Consider the following 23732-nt stretch of genomic DNA (forward strand, 5'->3'; position numbering starts at 1 on the left):
TGTGTCTGCTCTCGAGGCCAGCATCATCAGGGAGAAAAATTCAATAAAACACCAGTCTAACCACCAAAACCACTGACAAGTAATTGATACCTTGTCCAACTGTGGTAAATACTGTTGAAAGGAAAATTCCATGTACAACACAGAAGATATACTTTGCTATCTCTCAACCCAAATCTCTGTTCCCCAAATCTCTCCACTGTCTCTCAATGCTTGTGGAGAACCAGCTTTGGTTGGGTCTTGCCTCTCTTGTCTCACCGCCTCTCCCCTTCTGGATCTTTTCTGTCTCAGGCCAACAACATTCTGTACCTTTCCATGAGAATTCAGTCAGCTCTCAAGCTTCCTCAGTTTACATTAAAGGATTGGGGGTAGAGCAGCTGAGGCTATGACTACTAAAGGATTTATATTTCCCCCCATAGCTCAGTTGGTAAAGAATTCACCTGCAATGGAGGAGATCGCAGTTCGATTCCTGGGTCAGGAAGATCCCCTGGAGAAGGGACAAGCTACCCACTCCAGTATTATTGGGCTTCCCTTGTAGCTTAGCTGGTAAAGAATCCGCCTGCAATGTGGGAGACCTGGGTTTGATTCCTGGGTTGGGAAGATCCCTTGGAGAAGGGATAGGCTACCCACTCCAGTATTCTGGCCTGGAGAATTCCATGGACTACAGTCCATGGGGTCGCAAAGAGTCGGACACAACTGAGCGACTTTTACTTTCATCACTCTGGCTTTTATGTCCTCAGCTACTCACAGACAGCCTGGCACATGACCTGTGCTTCTGTGAGTGACTTCCCCCTCTCCTCCCACTCTCTTTGGGGAAAAGCCCAAATGTGTCTGAAGTCTTCCACTAATTGGTCTCCATATTCCTTTCCCCCTCTACCTCCCATTTCTCCCCATTAGAGTTCTTTGCGTCAAATAAGTGGCCCCAGGGCCCCACGTATGCATATTTCTACTTCCCAACTTTGCTCTCTTTGCTCTCTTTTCCCTGCTCCCTGCTCCTAAACACCTCTGCTGCTCCAAACCTTGGCATCTTTCCGTCCAACTCTGCCTGGACCGCCTGCACCATCTCCCCCACCTCCTATCCCTGGGATCACCCCTTGTGGCCAGCACTGTGCCTCCTATCTTGTGTTGTCTGAATCATGGCTTTCTCATTAGTGGCTCAAATTGATTTTTGGAGTTGTTTTATTGCCTCATGGAATGAAATGCTCAGTTACTTAGTCGTGTCTGACCCTTTGTGACCCTATGGACTATAGCCAGCCAGCTTTCTCTGTCCATGGAATTTCCCAGGCAAGAATATTGGGGTGGGTTGCCATTTCCTACTCCAGTGGATCTTCCTGATCCAGGGATCCAACCTATGTCTTGTGTATCCTGCATTGAAGGCAGATTCTTTACCACTGCCACCTGGGAAGCCCTTTATTGCCTCAATTAGACTGCAACTTTAAAAAAAACAGTAGAACTGATTTAATTGAATAGCAACCTTCAATAATAATAATACAAACAAGGTATTTCTGTGTCTCAGCATATCTTAGGTGGATGATAAGACGTATCTGACTTCTGAAAAGATAATATGTGAAGAAATGTGAGACTACGATGAAATATTGTGTGATTTCTATCCTACAGATGCACAGTAAGTGAGAGTTAACACTTTCCAGGCCTTGAGTACCCCCAGCTGGTGCTGCCCCTGGTTTTCACCCTTATTGTCCCTGGATTTTCACCCTTGCCAAAGTCTTTGAGTGTGTGGATCACAACAAACTGTGGAAAATTCTTAAAGAGATGGGAATACCAAACTACCTGACCTGCCTCCTGAGAAAGCTGTATGAAGGTCAAGAAGCAACAGAACTGTACATGGAACAACAGACTGGTTCCAAATCAGGAAAGAAGTATGTCAAGGCTGTATATTGTCACCCTGCTTATTTAACTTATATGTAGAGTACATCATGCAAAATGCAGGACTGGATGAAGCACAAGATGGAATCAAGATTGCTGGGGGAAATAACAACCTCAATATGCAGATGACACCATCTTTATGGCAGGAAGAGAAGAACTAAAGAGCCTCTTGATGAAAGTGAAAGAGGAGAGTGAAAAAGTTGGCTTAAAACTCAACATTTAGAAAACTAAGATCATGGCATCTGGTCCCATCACTTCATGGCAAATAGATGGGAAACAATGGAAACAGTAAGAGACTTTGTTTTCTTGGGCTCCAAAATCACTGCAGATGGTGACTGAAGCCATGAAATTAAAAGGCGCTTGCTCCTTGGAAGAAAAGCTATGACTAGCCTAGACATCATATTAAAAAGCAGAGACATTACTTTGCTGACAAAGGTCTGTCTAGTCAAAGCTATGGTTTTTCCAGTAGTCATGTATGGATGTGAGAGTTGGACTGTGAAGAAAGCTGAGCACCGAAGAATTGATGCTTTTGAACTGTGGTTCTGGGAAAGACTCTTGAGAGTCCCTTGGACTGCAAGGAGATCCAACCAGTCCATCCTAAAGGAAATCAGTCCTGAATATTCATTAGAAGGACTGATGCTGAAGCCAAAACTTCAGTACTTTGGCCACCTGATGGGAAGAATTGACTCATTTGAAAAGACCCTGATGCTGGGAAAGATTGAAGGCAGGAGGACAAGGGGACAACAGAGGATGAGATGGTTGGATGGCATCACCAACTCGATGGATATGAGTTTCAGTAAGCTCCGGGAGTTGGTGATGGATAGGGAAGCCTGGCAGTGCTGCAGTCCATGGGGTTGCAAAGAGTTGGACACCACTGAGCGACTGAACTGAACTGCCCCCTGTTCCTGTAATGCTCTTCTTGCCAAGCTTATTCCCTCACCTCCTTCAGGTCTTTGCTCAAATGTCAGCTTCTTAGTGAGGCTTCCCTCCCCCTCACCAGCTGACATCTTGTCTACTACTTGTTTGTTTACCGCCAGTGTACTTCCACTAGAATGTCAGCTGTAACGGGACAGGGATTTTGCTGGTGGCTGTTGTCCTCAGTGTCTAGAACAGTGCCTGACACCTAGCAGGCAGTCAGGAAGAACCATTGAATGAAGAGTTGGAACTTCTTCACATCAGGGACTGTGTTTCTGCTCACCACTTAGATCTCCGGTGTCTCGCACAGTAACTGACTGTCTAATTGTCCTATTTTCAGGAAGGGACTTTCAGGAAGAGACTTTTCCCTGGTTTTTCCAATGCGCACGGCTTTGCACACAGTGTGGCTGCTATAAACATTTGTGATGCGTTTTAACCCAGCGTGTTGCAACTAGGCCACAGGCTCCTCAGTTCCTCGGCGGTAAAACAGGCATACGGATGTCGAGGGCCCCTTGGAGAAGTAGTGAATAGCACAAAGCGCGCGCCGCCCCGCCCCCCCTTCTAAAGGACTTTTCAAAACCCAGGCTGAAGAGCTTTCTGACCTCTTCAGCACGTTAACCACAACTATTTAAGCACCCCCCCCCCCACCCTCTTTTCGGGCCGGAGGACCTCTCCTGCGGATCTCCCCTTCTCTAGCCGAAGGATAGCGAAGAAAAGAAGCCACCCGCCCCCATCGCCCTAGTGCGGACATCCGCGGTGCCTGAACTGCCGCGAGGGGTCCTCCTCCCCAGCCCGGAGCCCGGCGGGGCGCGGGAGTGCGGGGGGCGCGCGGTGGCTCCGCGCGGGGATGCGCGCGCGCGCCTGCCTCACCTCCCTCGCCTGCTCGGGTGGCTACGTGCTTTCTTTGTCAATGAGACGAAGCTCTGAGCTGCAGTAACACTCTCGGCCCGGGAGCCGGAGCCGGAGCCGGAGCTCGAGCCCGAGCCCCAGCAAGCGAGCGAGGAGAGCCGGGCGGAGAGGCAGCAGCCGGAGGGAGGGTCCCGAGCGCGCCCAGCAGCCGCCGGCCCCCGCGGCTCGCAGCCTCACCCACTCAGTCTGCGGAAGCCCTCCCGGGGGTGGGGGCTCCGGGCGGCGCCCGTTCCACCCTCGTTGCCCGGGGCGCGCCGGCGCGCGGAGACAGGCGCTGTGGGAACCCCGGCCCGCTCCCGCCGCGGCTCCATGCGGCCCCGGTCACTGCACGGGTGAAGCCGCGGCTCCGCGGAGCCCGCTCCCGGCAAAGCAGCACGAGCCAGCGAGTCGCGCCTCCCGGCGCCCCCGCCCTCCGGCGCCGGGGCCGGAGATGCCTGGTGAGGACCGGGGTGCCAAAGGCTGGGCTCCTCGGAGCGGTGCGGAGCGAGGCAGCGGCCTGGATGTGTGAAGCGTCCCCATGGCTCGGCAGGAGGCAAAGCCCCAGGGCCCGAGGGAAGGTGGGCCGGCGGCTCGGGGGCGCAGGGGCCGGCTCCGAGCGCTCGGGCTCAATCGGGCCGCCGGGAGAGCTGCGCGCTTCCCGGGCGTGAGGGGCTCGCGTGCCGCGTCCCAGGATGCGCCGCCTCTGCTGCTGGGACTCCTGCTGCTGGCGGCCCTCCCCGAGCACTGCCTGGCCGACCAGGGTAAGCACTTGGCGGCTGCTTTGCGCCCGCGGAGGTTTCTGGAGGAGCGGGACGGCCCATCCAGGCCGGTACCTGATCGGGTGGCGGTGGATGGGGAGATCTTTGCAGCACCGGCGCTAGGATTTTCCCCGCCCTTTGCTGCTGCAACAGCAGGCGAACTGTCAGAAATCTGTCTCCCGGGAAGGCAGGCACTGTTGGGCGGGGAAGTAAAAAGAAGTGCATTTCCTTCTGGACAAGTTGCAGATCCTTCCTAGTGGTCCCACAGGCATGCTTCATTTAGATAAAGAAACGCTGTGTTTAGGATACCTGAAAAGGGATGTGTTTTAGTAGGACACATTTCAGGGTGGGGACGTCCACTATGACTTGGGCTCTCGGATGGGTGGCACTGTGCTTTGACTGCACGGAATAGCCCAGAGAGTTTTAGGCAATTCCCATGTCGGCGTTTTCCTCTCTATTTTGACAGGAGACTCCTTTACTTTGGGGGTAGAGGTACCCAAAATAATTTCGTCTTGCAAAGGGTTCGAGTATATAACGTTCCTGTTTGCAGGAACGTTAGTTAAAAGTAACCACACTTGACTCTTTGACTCCCAAGAATCCTTCGGAAATAGATTTCTGTAATTTCTTGGACTGTTTTGAAAAATCTGTTGTAACTGTTTAGGGGAGATTATTCTGCTAATGTTCTTCAAAACTTATTCTGCTGTCAGCAATTGCCTTTGAAATAAGAATGATTACTATGGCACTTGTAAAGGGAAGGCTTTTGTGATAAAATTCTGGGTTCTTGGTACATTTCATTTATCAAGGAATTTAGCCTTCGTTTCAGCCAATATGACCCTGTAGTTCTGTGGGTTTTAGCAGCGATTAATGAGGAATGTTTTTATCGCTCAGTGTGCCCCATCCCCCAAGTTAAATTAAATCTCCTTGTTATAAAGGAGCTCACACTGTTTTAGGTTAAAAATATTTCCTGTCTACAAAGCTTAATTCAAAGCCCATTTTCCTTTGATTCACTTAAAGGGTCACTGACATGAGGTGTCTCTGTGTGGAAGTTGCTGTCCAGGAATTGTCTGTTGTGATTATAGTGGTTAGAAAGTTCAGTAATCTTTGGCTATGTGCCCAAGACCTGGGAAAAGCCTCTGAAGAACTTCAGCCCCCAGTTTTTATGCCTCTCTCAGTTTTCAATGATGTGTATTAGGTATAATGATTAAAAGGTAAGTTCTGAGTCAGACAAATGTAAATACCTTAGTATTCATTGGATCAGAAACATGCTTTGAGTTTTTATTTTAAATGAATCAAATTTTTAATAGTTTTGTGAACAGTTTATGATATGCCAACTTGTGGATGTTCTTCATTTGAGTGCAGATATCAAAAACTGTTCAACCATTTGTAATATTTGAAATTTAAACTTTTATGTATTGATCCTATTTGCCCTGATATGTCAGATGATTTCCTTTGATCAGCTTGGAATTTCTGATCTCTGTTCGGACCTTTGTACATTGCCCCTTCTGAATCTCTGAGACTTTTCTTGGCTATTCTTTCAGACTGCCAGAGCCTGACTTAGAGAACTTCGAATCTGTATCTTTCAGCTTTAGCCTGGGAATCCTTTTCCTTTATTCTCATAGTATGGTGATCCTGATCACCAGGAAAGATGCTTTGATTTAAATGATGGTAAAAATCAGTAAGGGCTTCCTAGGTGGTTCAGTGGTAAAGAATCCTCCTGCCAGTGCAGGAGACATGAGTTCGATCCCGGGATTGGAAAGATCCCCTGGAGAAGGAAATGGCAACTCACTCCAGTATTCTTGCCTGGGAAATCCCATGGACAGAGAAGCCTGGTGGGCTACAGTCCATGGGGTCCCAAAAAGAGTCAGACAGGACTTAGCGACTAAACAACAACAACAAAAATCAGTAAAGTTGATGTTGTTCCCCATAGGTCTCTGCCTTTTCTCACTGGAGTGACTGGTCTCATCTGTGTTTTCTGGGTGTCCTTTCTGCTGTCACCCTTGATGACTAATTCCTCGTGGTCCAGCTTACCTGTGGATCCAAAGTCTACCGCCGGGCTCCAGGGTTTTCTGTGTGTTTGCCGCTCATTCAGCGCCAGGACTTGTTTCTCTCTCGGTGGAGGAGTTAAGCACTGGGCTCCCTGTTTTGCCTCCTGCTTGCTTTCATTTGTTTTCTGATTTCCACCTGAGGAGCTTTACTGCAGGGTGAGTGAGTCTTAGACCCAAGGCAGGGAGTCCTGTGGGATTTGTGGAGGAAGTAGTGTCAGGAGGGAGGCAGGAGAACCAATGACAGTTTCCTGAGACCTTCCACTTTCAAAAGACTCCCTGGTTTTGAAGTTTTTCTGAGGTGGTGCTGTGGCTTGGCACTGGCACTGACTGCAGAGTGGGTCTGAGACCGAGTTGCCTGAGAAGCCAAACCCATGATACTTGGGTCCTCCTGAGGGAGCTAGCTTGCTACAGTCATGCTATTTTCATGGCTGCTGCACCTTGTTTCTAAGCAAGGCTGGCCAGACCTTTGTCTTGGCTGACAAGTGGGTACAATGCTACAGGCCCTTTGTGTCCTGGAGCCCCTGTGTGTTCCAGCCCATCTCCACCCACTCTGCCCCAAAGTCTTTTGCTTTAATATTCCTGAGGAATTGGGGTACTGTCTCAAGACTGTTGTCTGGAGTTTCTTCTCTCCGACTTCCTCTCCTAACTTCTGTCCCCAGGGAACCCTTGCTCCCAGGCAGTGACTTCTGTTTTGCCTGTGGGAGGCTGGTGTGGGAAAGATGGTTCTTTATAGCAGCGACCTCTGACACCTCCCCATTCTCTTTTGACCTCCAATGCTCTAGGAAGATTGGTAAAGTTCAAATTTGACTCCCCAATCATCCTAACTGCTGATCTTCCATTGAACTGATGTTAGTAAACATTTCCTGTGTGTCTTTTAGGTGCAGGTACTCTGGTCATTCCTTTACCTGGCTTCTCTGGGCCTCAGTTCTCTTGTCTATAAAATGGGGGTAATAATAGCTCTAATCTCACTGGGTTGTTGTGAAGATTCAATGAGTTAATAGAGCTGAAGTATTTAAAATAGTGTTTGGTATATGCTCAGTGAATGCCAACTATTCTTATAAAACAACAGAAACCGACTGAATATTCACTCTGTCCAGGTGCTACACTGGGGCAGGGGATACGGACATGAATAAGGGTAATACAGTTTGTAGAAGTCCCTCTTGAACAGGGTGCTCTGGGTCCTTGAAATGTGATACAGTGTGGTCAGAGCTGATGAAATGAAGGCACAGTTAATTCTGAAAGGCTGGGAGCTTTGGAGAATGAGTAGATGTTGACAGAGTTGATGATGGTATTTCAGGCAGAGGAGAAGGGTTCTTTGTGACCAGAGCAAAGGATGCTATAGGGAGGAATACCCTGGACTCTCTCCCTGCCCTGGAGCCTTCCCAAGTCCCCCTCACAGGCATTCCACCCTCCTGCCCCTCCCCTGAAGGGTCCTCTGCTTCTCCCACCAGCTTATAAGTTCCTGATTTATCTCTGTTTCCTCTGGCCTGTTACAATGTGCAGCACAGACTAGGCACTTGTGGAAGTTTCAGCATTCTTTCACTCCTATTCCCTCAGTTTGGCTGATTCTGTTAAATGTTAGAATAATTATCTCAGTTAAATAATCCACAGCAAGTTGTGAATGACTGCTTTATTCAGGGAATGTATTTGCATTTTGAAAGAAGGGTTTGCTGACACCAGGGAATCTCTAATTGAGTGCAATACATGGGGGATAATTTTGACCTAGGAGGTCTTTTTTGCCCCTCTCCAACGTTTTGCACATCATCAGCTTGGAGTCCCATTTGAAACAAGTGCAACAGTTCATTCGTTCATTCAGTGTATCTCGAGTGCCTCAGCTTTCTGAGGTTACAATAATGAATGAAATTAAACTCCCATTCTCATGGCAATTAGGAAGTAGCCCAATGCTTTCCAGATTTTACTGTGCATTTGAATCACTTGAAGATCCTGTTGCAGCTTCTGACACAGTAGGTCTGGGATAAGGCTTATGTGCTGTGCTTGTCGCTCAGTCATATCTGACTCTGTGACCCCATGGACTGTAGCCTGCCAGGCTCCTCCATCCAGGGGATTTTTCAGGCAAGAATACTGGAGTGGGTTGCCATTTCATCCTCCAGGGGATCTTCCCAATTCAGGGATTGAACCTGTGTCTCCTGTGTCTTCTGCATTGCAGGCAGATTCTTTACCTTCTGAGCCATTAGGGAAGCCTGGTTCTGCATTTCTAACAAGCACCAAGGTGATATTGATGCTGGTGGTTTGTTGACCCCACTGAAGGCAGCAAATGAATATAAACAAATGAATGTAGGTTGGAAGGTGGTAAGAAAAATAAACCAGGGTAAGAGGATAATAAGAGCTTAATGCCTACATGCCTGTGCACCCTCACGCATGTGCTCAGTTACCCAGAGTGATGGGGGATAGCCCCGTGATGCGGTGATGTTTGGGTAGATACCTAAAAGTGAATATCTGGGAAAAGATATTCAGGTGACTGCAAAAGCCTTGAGGAGGCAGGGAACAGCAGGGAGGCCACGTGGAATTGAGTGAATAGGGGGAGGGTGGTAAGAAATGATGTTGAAGGGGAAATGTTTTACGTGCCAGATCACGTAAAACATTTTGGCAAAGTAAAGACTTTGTGTTTTACTTTGGATGAGGTTAAGCAAGGGATGAGATGATCTGACTCAAGTTTTAGAAAAAAATCCCTGGCTATTTTGGAGACAAAAGACTTTAAGGTCAAGGGTGGATATGGGGAGACCAGGTAGGAAGGCTTAGACAGTGGGGAGAAGTGGTTAGATTTTGGACAGATTAAAAAAAATATTTCGATCATCCTGAATGGCATGTGAGATCTTAGTTCCCCACCTAGGGATTGAACCTGCTCCCCTTGCAGGGGAAGCTCGGAGTCTTAACCACTGGACTGCCGGTGAAGTCCTGACATCTTTTGAAGATGAAGCTAATAAAATTTTCTCATGGATTAGAGGTGGAGTGGGAAAGAAAGAGAGGAACCAATATGGCTCCAGGGTTTTTGGCTCAAGCAACTGAGAGGGTGAAGTTGCCATTGAGATGGGGAAGGTTACGGGAGGCTTAGGTTTGGGATAGTAAATAAAGAGTTGGGTTTGGGTATGTTAAGCTTGAAATGTTTATTAAACATCCAAGGGAGATGACAAATAGCTCGTTGAACAAAGTAGTCTGGAATTCCAGGCAGATATTGGGTCCAGAGATATATATTTGGGAGCCATCAGTATGGAACTAAGTAAGAAAGTATAGAGAAGGGGGGAGATGTCAGCAATGAGCCCTAGGATACTTCAGCATTTAGGGGTTCAGGGAGAAGGGGGGACCAACCAGAGAGACTGAAGATGGCTAAATAGGGACAGCAATGGATGTTGGGCTTGGAGATGTGGAGGTGTTTGTTGGCCCTGAGAGCAGAGGGGACAAAAGTCTTACTGCAACAGGTTCAAGAAAGAAAGGAAGAATTGGAGTCCAGTTGCTTTACAATGTTGTGTTAGTTTCTGCTTGACAACTGTGTGAATCAACTCTGTGTATACATATATCTCCTCCCTCTTGAACCTCCCTCCCACCTCACATCCCACCCCTCGAGGTCATCACAGATCAGCTTAGCTCCCTGTGCTATACAGTGGCTCCTGACTAGCTAGCTGTTTGACACGTGGTAGTCTGTATGTGTCAATGCTACCCTCTCAATTCATCCCACCCTATCCTTCTCCCCACTGTGTCCACAAGGCAGTTCTCAAAAATAAAAAGTCATTCAGTGTACACTTCATATCTTTGGTTTTGCTGAACTTCAAATTTTGGTAACTATCATTTTATTAAGTACGCATAATTGTTCAGCATTGATGATTGCAAAGATGCATTTGTATACAGACATTATCTCAATAATTAAACAATAACAAAACTTAAAGAAAAGGAAATGAAGAAGGGAAATCAGACAGTGAAAAAGAACTCTTTTAGCCTTTTTTATAAAGAAAGGTAGAGTCATAGGGGAGGTGGGTCAAAAGAGTGTTTAATTAGGATATAATTACATTATACTTGTACTTTTTTCACTTTTTAGACAATCCAATAAAATATATTTGGACTTTTTCACTCTCAGTATTAATTATTAGTGCTTCAAGGATACTTGTAAAGTATCCCAAACTTGCCTCCCCTTTCTCCCCATCTCACAATGTAAAGAAGAAGATTTGAGGACCAATGAGCCTGTGCTTTTAATATTGACATCAAATGGAAGTCGAGCTTCCATTTGTTCCTGCTCCATACTCTTCCTAAAGACGAACATCACTTTGGAAACTGAGATATTGAAATCCTTCCAAGAAAACCTCTCAGAAGCCTACTTATCGCAAGTCTTAAATTACTAGAATGTGATCTGAGAATATTCAGAATGAATGTGCATGCTTCCTTTTTCATTTTCATCAACCTTCCAGCCTGCATTGTGGTTTTCTTTCTTTTCTTCCTCCTCTTTTTTTTTTTTTTTAAACAAACAACAACTCTACTCTTCTCCAGACAAAAATGAATAGTTGGAATGACCCTAAAACATTTTCGTTGCTTGACAACACATTACAGGGGATTTCTAAACACACAGAGGGATACATTATTCTGGATCACAGGATGGCTGCCTTGGATGATGGCTCCCTGTGGGGACTCCAGGACCAAAGGAACAGCTAGCAACCGGGGTATTAGAAATGTCAGTTATTGTCACTGAGGGGATTGTGGCATGTGAGTCACATTGATTTGGTGATATTTATCAAGCACCAGGCATATGCCATGTCAAACTCTTCCCTAAATACTGGAGGTCGAGTGGAGACCAAGCCAGACCTGGCCCCTACCCTGTAGCCCAGGACAAGAAACCCTTACTTAGTGGGTGGAGTGGCAGATGGGTAAAGTACCTCTATGAGTGCATCAGGAGAAAGGGTATGGCAAGACAGAAAGTACCTGCCTCATTCAAAGAGGTTGTCTTTGACTAGCTGCAATGAGGCTCAGGGTGCCAGAGTTCTGACTTCTGGAGACAAGCTGGATCTTTATTTCAACTCTTGTTTTCAAATGTCACCAACAAGTTCAGAGTTTTGAAATGTCATGCTGTGCAGAAAGCACGCCCATGAGCCACCACTCTTCGTTTTTAAAGTCAAGTTTAATTAAGGTGTAATTTACATACAGTAAAATTCACTTTTTAGACGTTCTGCATGGTGGGTTTTGATAGAAACATACACTCATGGATCTACAATCACAATCCAGTTATAGGCCATTTCTGTATTCTCCAAAAATTCCCTCCTGTTCCTTGGCAATTTTCTCCCCACCCCACACACCCCATTCCTGTTAGGCACATCTATTCTCTGTATGTATAATTTTGCCTTTAACTGAGAGTCATATTAATGGAATGATACAGTATATAGTGTTTTGTGTCTGGCTTCTCTCACTGAATGTAATACTCCTGAGAATCATATGTCATTGCACCTCTAGTCCTATCCTTTTTATTGTGATGTAGTATTTCACTGTACCACAATTGGCTATCCATTCACCAGTTGATAGACATTTGAGTTGTTTCCAGTTTGAGGCATAGGAGTCTTTGTGTGGGCAGTTTTCACTCTTTGGGGTAAATACCTAGGAGTGAGTTTCTGGCCATGTGTGAGGTATGTGTTTACCCTTATAAGAAATTGCCAAATCTTTTCCCAAAGTGACTGTGTAATTTTGTATTCCTATCTATGTGAGTTTCAGTTGATCCTCTGCATCTTTACTAGCACTCGATTTTAACTTTTTAAAAATTTAAATTTCAGCTATTCCAATAGTTTTTTTAGTGGTACCTCATGATAATTTTGGGAGAAGGCAATGGCACCCCACTCCAGTACTCTTGCCTGGAAACTCCCATGGACGGAGAAGCCTGGTAGGCTGCAGTCCATGGGGTCGCTAAGAGTTGGATATGACTGAGCGACTTCACTTTCACTTTTCACTTTCATGCATTGGAGAAGGAAATGGCAACCCACTCCAGTATTCTTGCCTGGAGAATCCCAGGGACGGGGAAGCCTGGTGGGCTGCCGTCTATGGGGTCGCACAGAGTCGGACATGACTGAAGTGACTTAGCAGCAGCAGCAGCATAATTTTAGTTTGAACTTCTCTAATTACAAATGATGTTATTGTTGCATATCTTTACATCTTTTACATGCCATTTATATATCTACTTTGAAGCACCTGTTGAAGTCTTTTGCCTATTTAAAAAAATCATTTGTGTGTTTTAAGTCCTTTATCATATATGGGTTTTTGCAAATATTTTCTTCCAGTCTGTGTGGTTTTTCTTTTCATTTTATCAACAGTGTTTTCCAAAGGACAGAAGTTTTAAATTTTGAATAGTTCCAGTTTATCAATTTTTAAATTTAAGGTTTGTGTTTTTTTGTGTGTGCTAGGATAGAAGTATTTGCCTAACCCAAGTTTACAAACATTCATGATTTCTTCTAGAAGTTTTATAGTTTTCAGTCTATGGTTTGTTTCATATTAATTTTTGTATATGGTGCAAGGAAAGAGTTGAGGTTAATGTTTTATTCATGTGGATGTTTTATTGTTCCAACACCATTTATTGAAAAGATTATCCTTGCTCCATTGAATTGCCTTGGTACCATATGTTGTGGGTTTATTTCTGGATTCTGGTCTGTTCCACTGATCTGTACTTGTGTATTTATTCCAATACAACACTGTCTTGGTTTCTGCAGCTCAGAGTTTCTTAACCTTGGCACTGTTGCCATTTTGGGTTGGATAGTTCTTTGCTGTGGGGACTGTCCTGTGCCGTGTAGGATACTTGCAGCATTCCTGGTCTCTGATAGCTACCCCCACCCTCCACCTCAGTGTGACAACCAAAATGTCTTCAGTTCAGTTCAGTTGCTCAGTCGTGTCCGACTCATTGCAACCTCAAGAACTGCAGCACACAAGGCCTCCCTGTCCATCACCAACTCCTGGAGTCTACCCAAACTCATGTCCATGGGTCAGTGATGCCATCCAACCATCTCATCCTCTGTCGTCCCCTTCTCGTCCTGCCCTCAATCTTTCCCAGCATCAGGGTCTTTTCAAATGAGTCAGCTCTTTGCATCAGGTGGCCAAAGTATTGGAGTTTCAGCTTCAACATCAGTCCTTCCAATGAACACCTAGGACTGACCCCCTTTAGGATGGACTGGTTGGATTTCCTTGCAGTCCAAGGGACTCTCAAGAGTCTTTCCCAGAACCACAGTTCAAAAGCATCAATTCTTCGGTGCTCAGCTTTCTTTACAGTCCAACTCTCACATCCATACATGAGTACTGGAAAAACCATAGCCTTGACTAGACTGACCTTTGTTGACAAAGTAATGTCTCTGCTTTTGAATATGCTGTCTAGGTTGGTCATAACTTTTCTTCCAAGGAGTAAGTGTCTTTTAATTTCATGGCTGCAATCACCATCTGCAGTAATTTTGGAGCCCCCAAAATAAAGTCAGCCACTGCTTCCACTCTTTCCCCATCTATTTGCCATGAAGTGATGGGACCAGATGCTATGATCTTAGTTTTCTGAATGTTGAACTTTAAGCCAACTTTTTCACTCTTCTCTTTCACTTTCAGCAAGAGGCTCTTTAATTCTTCTTTGCTTTCTTCCATAAGGATGGTGTCATCTGCATATCTGAGGTTATTGATATTTCTCCCGGAAATCTTGATTCCAGCATTTCTCATGATGTACTCTGCACATAAGTTAAATAAGCAGGGTGACAATATACAGCCTTGACGTACTCTTTTTCCTATTTGGAACCAGTCTGTTGTTCCATGTCCAGTTCTAACTGTTGCTTCCTGACCTGCATACAGGTTTCTCAAGAGGCAGGTCAGGTGGTCTGGTGTTCCCATCTGTTTCAGAATTTTCCACAGTTTATTGTGATCCACACAATCAAAGGCTTTGGCATAGTCAATAAAGCAGAAATAGATGTTTTTCTGGAACTCTCTTGCTTTTTCGATGATCCAGCAGGTGTTGGCAATTTGATTTCTGGTTCCTCTGCCTTTTCTAAAACCAGCTTGAACAATCTGGAAGTTCATGGTTCACATATTGCTGAAGCCTGGCTTGGAGAATTTTGAACATTTCAGATATTGCTAAATGTCCCCTTCAGGGTAAAATTTCCCCTCATTGAGTTCTACTGCTCAAGCTTTGTGATAAATCTTGAAATTCATTTTCAAAATCTTTTTGGATGTTCTAGGGTTTATGCGTTTCCATATAGATTTTAGTATCTTCCTGTCAATCTCCATAAAAAAGAGTATGCATGAATTTTGATTGGGATTTCACTGAATCTAGATCAACTGGAGAAGATTGATATCTCAACAATATTGAATTTTTTGATCCATGAATGTCTCCCTCTTTTTATTTAGGCATTCTTTCTTTCATCAATGTTTTATAGCTTTCAACATATGCATTTTGTATAGGTATTTCATGTTTTTCAATGCTTTGGTAAATAGTTATTTTAAAATTTCTTTGTTAGTATATAGAAATATGATTTTAAAATATTAATCTTGTGGGAATTCCTTGGCAGGCCCGTGATTAGGACTCTGCACTCTCACTACCAAGAGCCTAGGTTCTGTTTTTGGTCAGGGAACTGAGATCCCACAAACTGTGCAGGGTGGCCAAAAAGAAAAAAAAAAAATCTTGTATCGGGTGACCCTTCTAAACTCACTTTAGTTCTAGTAGCTTTTTACAGACTCTTTGGGATTTTTCTAAATACAAAATCATGTTATCTATGAATAGATACTCATTTCCTTCTATCAAATCTATGTGCCTTTTATTTCTTTTTCTTGCTTTATTGCACTTGCTAGAATGTCAAGTACATTGTTGAATAGGAATGGGGAGAGTGGACATCCTTGCACTGATCTCAGTGTTGGAGGGAAAACATTCAGTCTTCCACTACTATGGTACTAACTGTAGTTTGGTTTTTGTTTTTTGTGAAGGCCCTTTATCAGATTGAGGAAGCTTACTTCTATTCCTAGTTTGCTATGAATTTTTTCTTTTATCATGAATGAATATTAAATTTTGTCAAGTTTTTTCTCTTTTGAAATCACCATAAAGTTTTTCTTTTTTAGCCTGTTTTTTCTTTTTAGTCTGATTTTAGGATATTGAACCAGTCTTGCATTCCTGGGATAAACTCCAGCTTAGTCATGATGGTTGTTCCAGTTGGGTCTAATTTTCTAATCTTTTCATTAAAAATGGTTAAAGCCTTATGTTCTTGAGGGATATTGGTCTGTAGCTTTGTTTTCCTGAAATGTTTGTCTGGTTTTGGAATAAGGATAATGCTGTTCTATAAAATAGTAGGGAAGTATTTTCTGTTCTCTTATATCAAATGTTTGTGTAGAATTAGTATTATTTTTCTCTTTAGGCCTATGGTCTTAAAAATGAGAATATCCCTCAAGGATTTCTTTAGTAAAATAAAAAGGATCATGTATCTCTTGTATATTTGCTCATCCTCAGGGCTGCCAGGAGAAGGCAATGGCACCCCACTCCAGTACTGTTGCCTGGAAAATCCCATGGATGGAGGAGCCTGGTGGGCTGCAGTCCATGGGGTCTCTAAGAGTCAGACAAGACTGAGCGACTTTACTTTCACTTTCCACTTTCATGCATTGGAGAAGGAAATGGCAACCCACTCCAGTGTTCTTGCCTGGAGAATCCCATGGATGGAGAAGCCTGGTAGGCTGCAGTCCATGGGGTAGCACAGAGTCAGACACGACTGAAGCGACTTAGCAGCAGCAGCAGCAGCAGGACTGCCAGTGGACACTTAGACATTAGGACAGAGTTTGGTTTCAGGTCTAGAATGATCTGAGTGAGGGGAAATTGTGTTGAATGAGTTCAGGAAATGGGTCACCCTTAGCTGATTGTTTGCTGTTTATCAAGTCACTTTTTGGGGCCTTAGTTATCCCACCTGTGAACAAAAGCCTCAGGATCTTCACTTCTTCCTTCATTCCCCTTGCTGTGTGTTTATGAGGCCTAAGCAGCTGTTTTTGTGGGTTAGACCAATTCATTTCTTACCTCTTCCTCTTACCTTCTTGCCACATTAGTGGCAAGCCCAGTCTAGGACTCTCATTCTAAAAAGGGAAGAGATTTCCCATGGTTTTCTGTCATGGTTCCAACCTGAAGCCCAGACAAGTGTTGGCTTATCTTTAATCTTCATTGGCTTCTAAAAATTGTAAAAGTAATACATACAGTACTTTATTAAATTCAAGTAATGCATAGTATATGCAGCAAATGAGAAAGGCCCTGGTGGCTCAATTGCTATTTGCTAGAGTTCTGTTGTTAAGCAAGTATAATAGGTCTTTCCAATCTTTTTTCATACAAAAATTTATATACGTATTCTCATGTAATTTTTCTAATTTATAAAGGGTGTAATATTTACCTTTCTTTTTGCATTTACCATTGTATTGTTGCCCTCTTTCCATATGAAATAGTAAATTTTGTCATAAGAGAATTTGAACTTTCCCTGAAATATAGAAAAGCCTTTATTATAAAAGGTAACAAATTTAAAACTACTGGATTCAAACCTACAGAGTTAAAATATCATCCTTAGACCATTCTTCCTCTTTTCTCTATTCTTTGACTTCTTCCCTGGAAAATATTTCCACACATGTTTAAGAAAAATCATGGGCCCTTTTAAACACCAAATAGAACAGGGATAAATGTTGTATATAAACCAACTAATGCAGATGTAAATAGGGCCAAGGAGCTGCCTCAAGCTTTAGCTCAAGGTCATTGCTGCACCTGCCATCTGTCTACTCAGGCGAGACTTTGCCTAATGCATCCTAACCACGAGAGGGGAATTTAATTTTGATTTATATATGTTAAATCTATTCTTAGCTTGAAAGAAAACCTCCTGACGTCAGAAACACAAAATGACTTTGGTATTTATGCAGTGCCGGGAAATAGGAAGGCCTAGGATATTTCTCACTTTACTCTTTCAACGTGAAATATGGAATTAAGTGCTAGAATGGAACCAGGGCTCCCGGACTGACCCCTCTACTTCTGTCCCTGGTAATGAATGCTGCTCCTCCGTCACTTGTCTTTTATTTACCAAACGTCAAGAGTGAACCAAGGGAGCCTGAAGAAAAATGTGCCTGAGAAGAAAACATGTTGAAATTAATAGTACAGCTTCTAAGTCCTTATTGAAAAGAGCTGAGCCAAAATATCTCTACACCTACAGATGGCATTATCAATTATGAGTCTTTGTTTTGAAAAGAATAGGAGGAGCTGGGTTATGAGAATTTTTGGAATATAATTAAACTGGATGGAAGTATATTAAAAAATCATTGCCATAGGGCTATCTTTGGCAGTTTCCTCTTATTATCTTATTAAACTGGAGGTGAACATATGAATCAACCTGGTGAATCCCAGGGAAACTAAACCTTTTTTTTCCATTGGTATGGAGTATGAGTTCTTGCTCTAGTCCAGCAATATGATGACATTTGAACGAGGGTTTTCCCACTGTTATGGTTAATGTGATATATTTACTTTTCCCTATGGGGATACTTGTCCTCAGAGTTTGGTAGAGCACTTCACAATTGTAGAAGTTTTCATGGTCTTGTTTGAATCTCATATCACTCCTAGGAGGGGGTTGAGAAAGTAATTGGCTAAAAGTCACACAGTGGTCCTGGGATTTTTACATTATTCTGTGATTCAAGGAACAGATTACCTACTACTCAACTAAAACTAGCTCAAGTAGGGGGCCCAGGCCACAGGGAAATCTCATGTGACAGATTTGGAATGGCAATGAAATATAATGGGGCCACGCAGACAATGTAACTAATTGATAGAAATCATAGTAACATTTTTGAGTATTTACTCCTGTATCAGCTCATTTGATTTTCACAACAGCCCTGTGACATAGGTTCTGTTATGACCCCCAGGCTTCAGGTGTGGGAGCAAAGAGCAGTTTAACAGTAATGTATTCAGTTGTCACACAGGTAAGTGTCAAGGCTGGGATTTGAACCCAGGCAGTTTGATTCTACAGCTCTCAGTCCACTTTTTATGGTGCCTTTCTTGACATTGAAAGGCTGAGGTTCCTGGATTTGTGTCTCACGGACCAGGGGGTCTCCTGTCTGTCTTTTCCTGCAGGCTGAGTCTGTCCATCTGCCTCTTTCTGCAGACTGGCTTTCTCTGCTTACCTGTAGCTGCTGGGTTCTCGTCTAACAAGGGGCCTTGCTTGCTGTGGTGCTCACCGCAGCCAGAGTCGGCAGGACTTTTCCATTTATGTGTCCGCCCTCCAGTCTGAGTCCCAGTCCTATATTTCCCAAGAGGGAGCATCAGGCTGTCATAGTCTGGCCAAAAAGTAAGGATTTGACCCCTCATCTGATCAGCAGAGGCCAGAGGTGAAGGGGCACATGGTTTAAAAATGCCTTCCTAGGCTGACCCCTCCTTCGGCTATAGCCATAGGGAGAGTGCAGTTTTAAATGAGGTGGTATGGATCGGGCAGATTTCCCCAAATGTGTCTCCTCCCTCATCACAGCAAAAACAAGCTCATGTGCTCATTTTGTGAAAAATGACGACGACCAGTAGCCTGATTTATAGACTTGGCCAATTTCCATGGTATAAATACTGTCACTGTGGCTGATTTGAAGCTACCAATGTGACAATGGAATTGGGAAGAGATGCACACGTTTGGCTGAGCACCAAGATGATCCTATCCATCTTCCGACTGGATGCAGGGCTACTTACACAGTAAGTGCAGGATGTCTCCAAGGAGTTTGAAGTCTAGGCTAACCAAGTAGGTGGGCTTATAATTATGTAAAAGGGAAGAAGAGTTCCAGGAAGAGAGGGTGGAAGTTAGATTTGGCTCACACAGCCTAAAATAGCTTGCTGTCCTAAGTGTGCCATCCTATGGGAAGGTGGAGATGCTTTCTAAAAAAAAAAAATGCAACTTCCTTTGCCTGTAGTACCTCACTTGTGACACGTAATTAACCCTTTCACTGATTTTAAGATGCCAGACCTCATTTTCTTGGAGGGGCATTGGCCTAGTTTTTTTTTTTTTTTTAATGTGTTTTACTTTGGGGCTGTGCTGGGTCTTCGTTGCTGTGCCTGGGCTTTCTCTAGTTGCAGTGAGTGGGATTGCTCTCTAGTTGCGGTGCTTGGGCTTCATGGTGGTGGCTTCTCGTTCTGGAGCGTGGGCTCTAGAGCACAGGCTTAGTTGCCCCACGTCATGTAGGATTCTCCTGAACCAGGGGTTGAACCTGTGTCCCCTGCACTGGCAGGCGGATTCCCAACCACTGGACCACTAAGAAGGTCCCAAGGGGATAGTTTTTCCTTGCTTCTCACAGTCAGCACTTCCCCCTCCTTTGCTGCTGTCATTAAGGAACTCCTTTCTTCCACCTTCCTAACCTAGAGATGCTGGGTCCATGCAGTGGCCTCTTAGACATCTTTCTGCTGCACACACACTATTAGTTTTGATTGGAGGCTTTTATTTATGATCAAAAGGCCATTTCTCAGGTCATGTAATTATGCTAAAAGCCAAGACCGTCTGGCGACTACAACCTCTGAGAGCATGTCAAACACCATCATGATTTCAAGGCCCGCCCTTGCACATCTGGAGAGGGGGTTGGGAGCCTTGGCTTCGGTGCATTACTTACAATTCCTCCATCCTTCTGCCTGATGCGGCTTTGTTGTTAACCCTAACCAGCTCTCACAAAGGATGGTGGTGACCCTTGGGAAACGAGCGATGGGGTGTGGACAGCGTAGATCTCTCCTCAGACATGGAGGTCTAAGTGTCCTACTGATTGATGGAAGGTCAGCATCTTTACCTATAAAAATAGTACAATTAATTTATTCTTTTAATTTCCCTGGGGATGTAGCCAGGGAGAAATTTTACAAATCTCACTTCTTTTATGTCTCATTGGAGGTTTGCCCTAGTTTGTGGGTATGTTGACTTCTGAATAAGAGGACAAACATTTATAAAACAGCTACTACTTGTTAGTTGCTCCATCAAAAGAACTTTATAGAATTGAACCCTGCAGTGACACTAAGAGGTAGTTCCTGTCCATTTTGCGTGGAGAAAACTAAGACTGAAAAGACATTTATGAACCTGACTTGCCTAAGGGCACTGTTCTTGGAAGTTTTGGGAATGGGATTTAAAACCAGATTTGACTGCAATGTCAATATATTTTTAGCTTTGCTCTGCAGGCCTCCCCCCCACCTCCTGCCCTGCCCCATTTTATTAAATTTGCGAGCATACGAAAGAGTTGAAAGTACTATACAGTGAACAGCCATGTACCTACCACTTAGATGGTACTATGAACATTTTGCTATATTTGCTTTATCATACATATGTGTTTATTCTATCAGTCCCTCTATCAATTCATCTTATTTCTTGATGTATTCAAAGTAAGTTCAAGACATAAGTACAGTTCAGTCCTAAATGTTTCAGTTTGCATACCAGATTAGAGTTCATGTTTATGGTTCCTTTTTTTTTGAGGTAAACTTTACATACAGAGAAATACAGAAATCCCCAGTCTTGACACATGCACACACCTGTGTAACCTAAATCCTTGTCAAGATATAGAACATGATCATCACTTCAGGAAGTAAGTCCCCTCTTGCCCCTCTCCAGATACCTCTCCAGGCATCATGGTTTGATTTTTTGCTTTCCTGGTGGCTCGCCTGGTAAAGAATCCACCTGCAGTGTGGGAGACCTGAGTTTGACCCCTGAGTTGGGAAGATCCCCTGGAGAAGGGAAAGGCTACCCACTCCAATATTCTGACCTGGAGAATTCCATGGACTGTATAATCTATGGGGTCACAAAGAGTCGGACAAGATTGAGTGACTTTCACTTTGACTTTAGTTTCTATATGGTGCAGTCTTAAATAATGTTGCCTATTGTTTTCAGATTGACTTTTCCTTGTATTATTAATTCAAGGCAGTATTTATTGAGGTATGTGGCAGGCACAGTGCTGGGTGCGGGGAGAACAGGAGGGGAGGAAAAAGACATTGGCTTATGTGGAGAGAGAGATGTTAATCAGCTCATCACGGGAATGAGTATCCCATTACCAGCAGAGGTGAGAGCTGAAGGGGGAGCACAGGGTGCTGGGGGAGGCTTGGTGAGTGAGGAGGACGATGGTCAGGGAAGACTCGTCCAGTATTCTAGTGTGGCAACAACTGGCTAAGTTTGAGCAGTGGCAGCTCCTTTAGGCGGGGAGGGGGCATCTGTCACAACCCCTACCCATCCCACTTCAGTCATGTCTTGGCTGAGATGGATTTACTGTGGTGACAACCTAACCTCCAAGTCTATAATAGCTTAAAGCCCTGGAGTTTTACTTCTCACTCACATAGAGACCAACAAGTGCTCCTAACTGGCCAGGCACTTGCTACCACGTGGTGATTTCAAGGACCCAGGGTCTTGTCTTTGTAGTCTCTCCATCGTCAATCTGTGGCTTCCAAGGCTGCTGTGCTTATCTGCATTCAGCAGATAGAAGTGGAAAGAGAACGGGGAACAGATCTGGAAGGCTGTGCACCATCCTGCCCACTTTCCATGGATTAGGGCTCAGCAGCTTGGCCGTGTCTGCCTGCAGAAAGAAGCTGGAAAATATGGGATGAACCCGAAAGAAAAGAGAACAGGTTTGATGAACAGCCAGCCAGTAATCTGATCCAACACACTTATTTTACCTGCATGGCCTCTTTAGGCATTTGAGTGTGCTTAAAACTGATTTAACAGCCATGGGCTTTGGAGATAAGGAAACCTGGGTTCAAATCACTGTAACATCAGTTCCAGCAGGATGGGGACTTAATCTATTTTGGTCACTGCTGTGTACTCAGTGCCTGGTATACAGTAAGTGTTCAACAAGCTTTTGTTGAACTTATGTACAGAATTCTCAAAGTTCGATAATAAGGAAATCAACGAACATAAAATGGGTAAAAGACCTGAATGTGCATGTGTGCTCAGTTGCTCAGTTGTGTCCGACTCTTTGCGACCCCATGGACTGTAGCCCGCCAGGCTCCTCTGTCGATGGGATTTTCCAGGCAAGAATACTGGAGTGGGTTGCCATTTCCTTCTTCAGGGAATCTTCCTGACCCAGGGATCGAACCCGTGTCTTCTGAGTCTCCTGCATTGGCAGGCAAATTCTTTACTGCCAAGCTACCTGGGAAGGCTTGAATGTTCTTCACCAAAGAATAAATTAAATTAAGTACATGAAAAGATGCTCAACATCATTAGTCATTAGGGAAATGTAAATTATTACCACAAGATACCACTTCATACTAAAATACTGGGTAATATTTTGTAGAAATTTAAAATTACCAGTGCCAGTTGCTGTTGAGGATTTGGAGCAGTTGAACTCGTATATTGCTGATCAGAATGAGATATGTATAACCATCTAAGAAATGATTTCTTTTAAATATACATTTACTCTGTTACTCAGCAATTCTACTCCGAGGCATTTATCCTAATAATAATGAAATAAATGAAAACTTATGTTCATGTAAAAATATGAATATTTATAACAGCATTATTCATAATCAAAGTTAGCAACCCAGATATCCTTCATCATGTAAATTGATAAACAGACTATGATATATCATTATAGATTAATGGTATATAAGTTTTTTGATAATAAAAAATATACCCCTTTGCAAACAAAACAAACAAAAAACAAACCTTTGTTGGTTAGATGAATGAATTCCCCTTCTGTCCTGGGCAATGATAATAGCCACTATTTACTTAGTGCTTATCATGTACTTCTGGTGGTAGGCTGGGAATTGTCTCAGAAAAAAGGTGCTAAGATTTGGACATGGATGGTGGCCACAGGATTAGAAAGAAGAGTAAATGGCTAAATTCTTTTTCTCTTGTCTCCCACTTTCAGTGTTTTTCTGAAAATACGGGAACTCCCTTTCATCTATATACTGATGAGGAAATTTAATGTATTTTCTTATTGGCTCACTGCTAGGATTAAAAAACAAAAAAATCAGCTATTTTCAACCTCTGTAGTTTTGGAAGACAGATGGTTGCTCCTTAAAGTGAGATTTTCCTTCCTGTGTGTAAAACAAATTCTGATTATATTGTACTCCTTTGTACTTCAAATGGATGGTGATCAGCTAGCTGTCTTTTGTTTGTCAAAAAAGTTTGTGTGGTTTTCAAAGTCATCCTGATGTCTTTCAGCAGAATACAACATGGAGGCCAGAAGCTCTGATAGTTTTCCTATGGTTTGAGTTTTTTATTGTGGCACCTTTAAAGTAATTTTTTGTTGTTATTGTTGTGATGCATTTCTTTGAGGGTAGGTAGCCTATTAGACGGAGAAGGCA

The 23732-nt window shown here is 43.8% G+C and overlaps 1 protein-coding gene across 2 annotated transcripts in view; it reads left to right on the plus strand.

Moving 5' to 3' along the window:
* The first annotated feature begins 3598 nt into the window (after nucleotides 1-3598).
* Nucleotides 3599-23732, plus strand: part of KIAA1549L (KIAA1549 like) — a 320960-nt gene continuing 300826 nt past the window's right edge. Inside the window, exon 1 of one of the 2 annotated variants that reach the window (XM_059875159.1) lies at nucleotides 3599-4445. In XM_059875159.1, coding sequence (XP_059731142.1) covers nucleotides 4223-4445 — 223 coding nt within the window. In that variant the 5' untranslated portion in view covers nucleotides 3599-4222. The remainder of the gene's footprint in view (nucleotides 4446-23732) is intronic. The other variant, XM_024975896.2, reaches the window with a different exon arrangement.

Source organism: Bos taurus, chromosome 15 (assembly GCF_002263795.3).
Source record: "Bos taurus isolate L1 Dominette 01449 registration number 42190680 breed Hereford chromosome 15, ARS-UCD2.0, whole genome shotgun sequence".
Taxonomy (NCBI): domain Eukaryota; kingdom Metazoa; phylum Chordata; class Mammalia; order Artiodactyla; family Bovidae; genus Bos; species Bos taurus.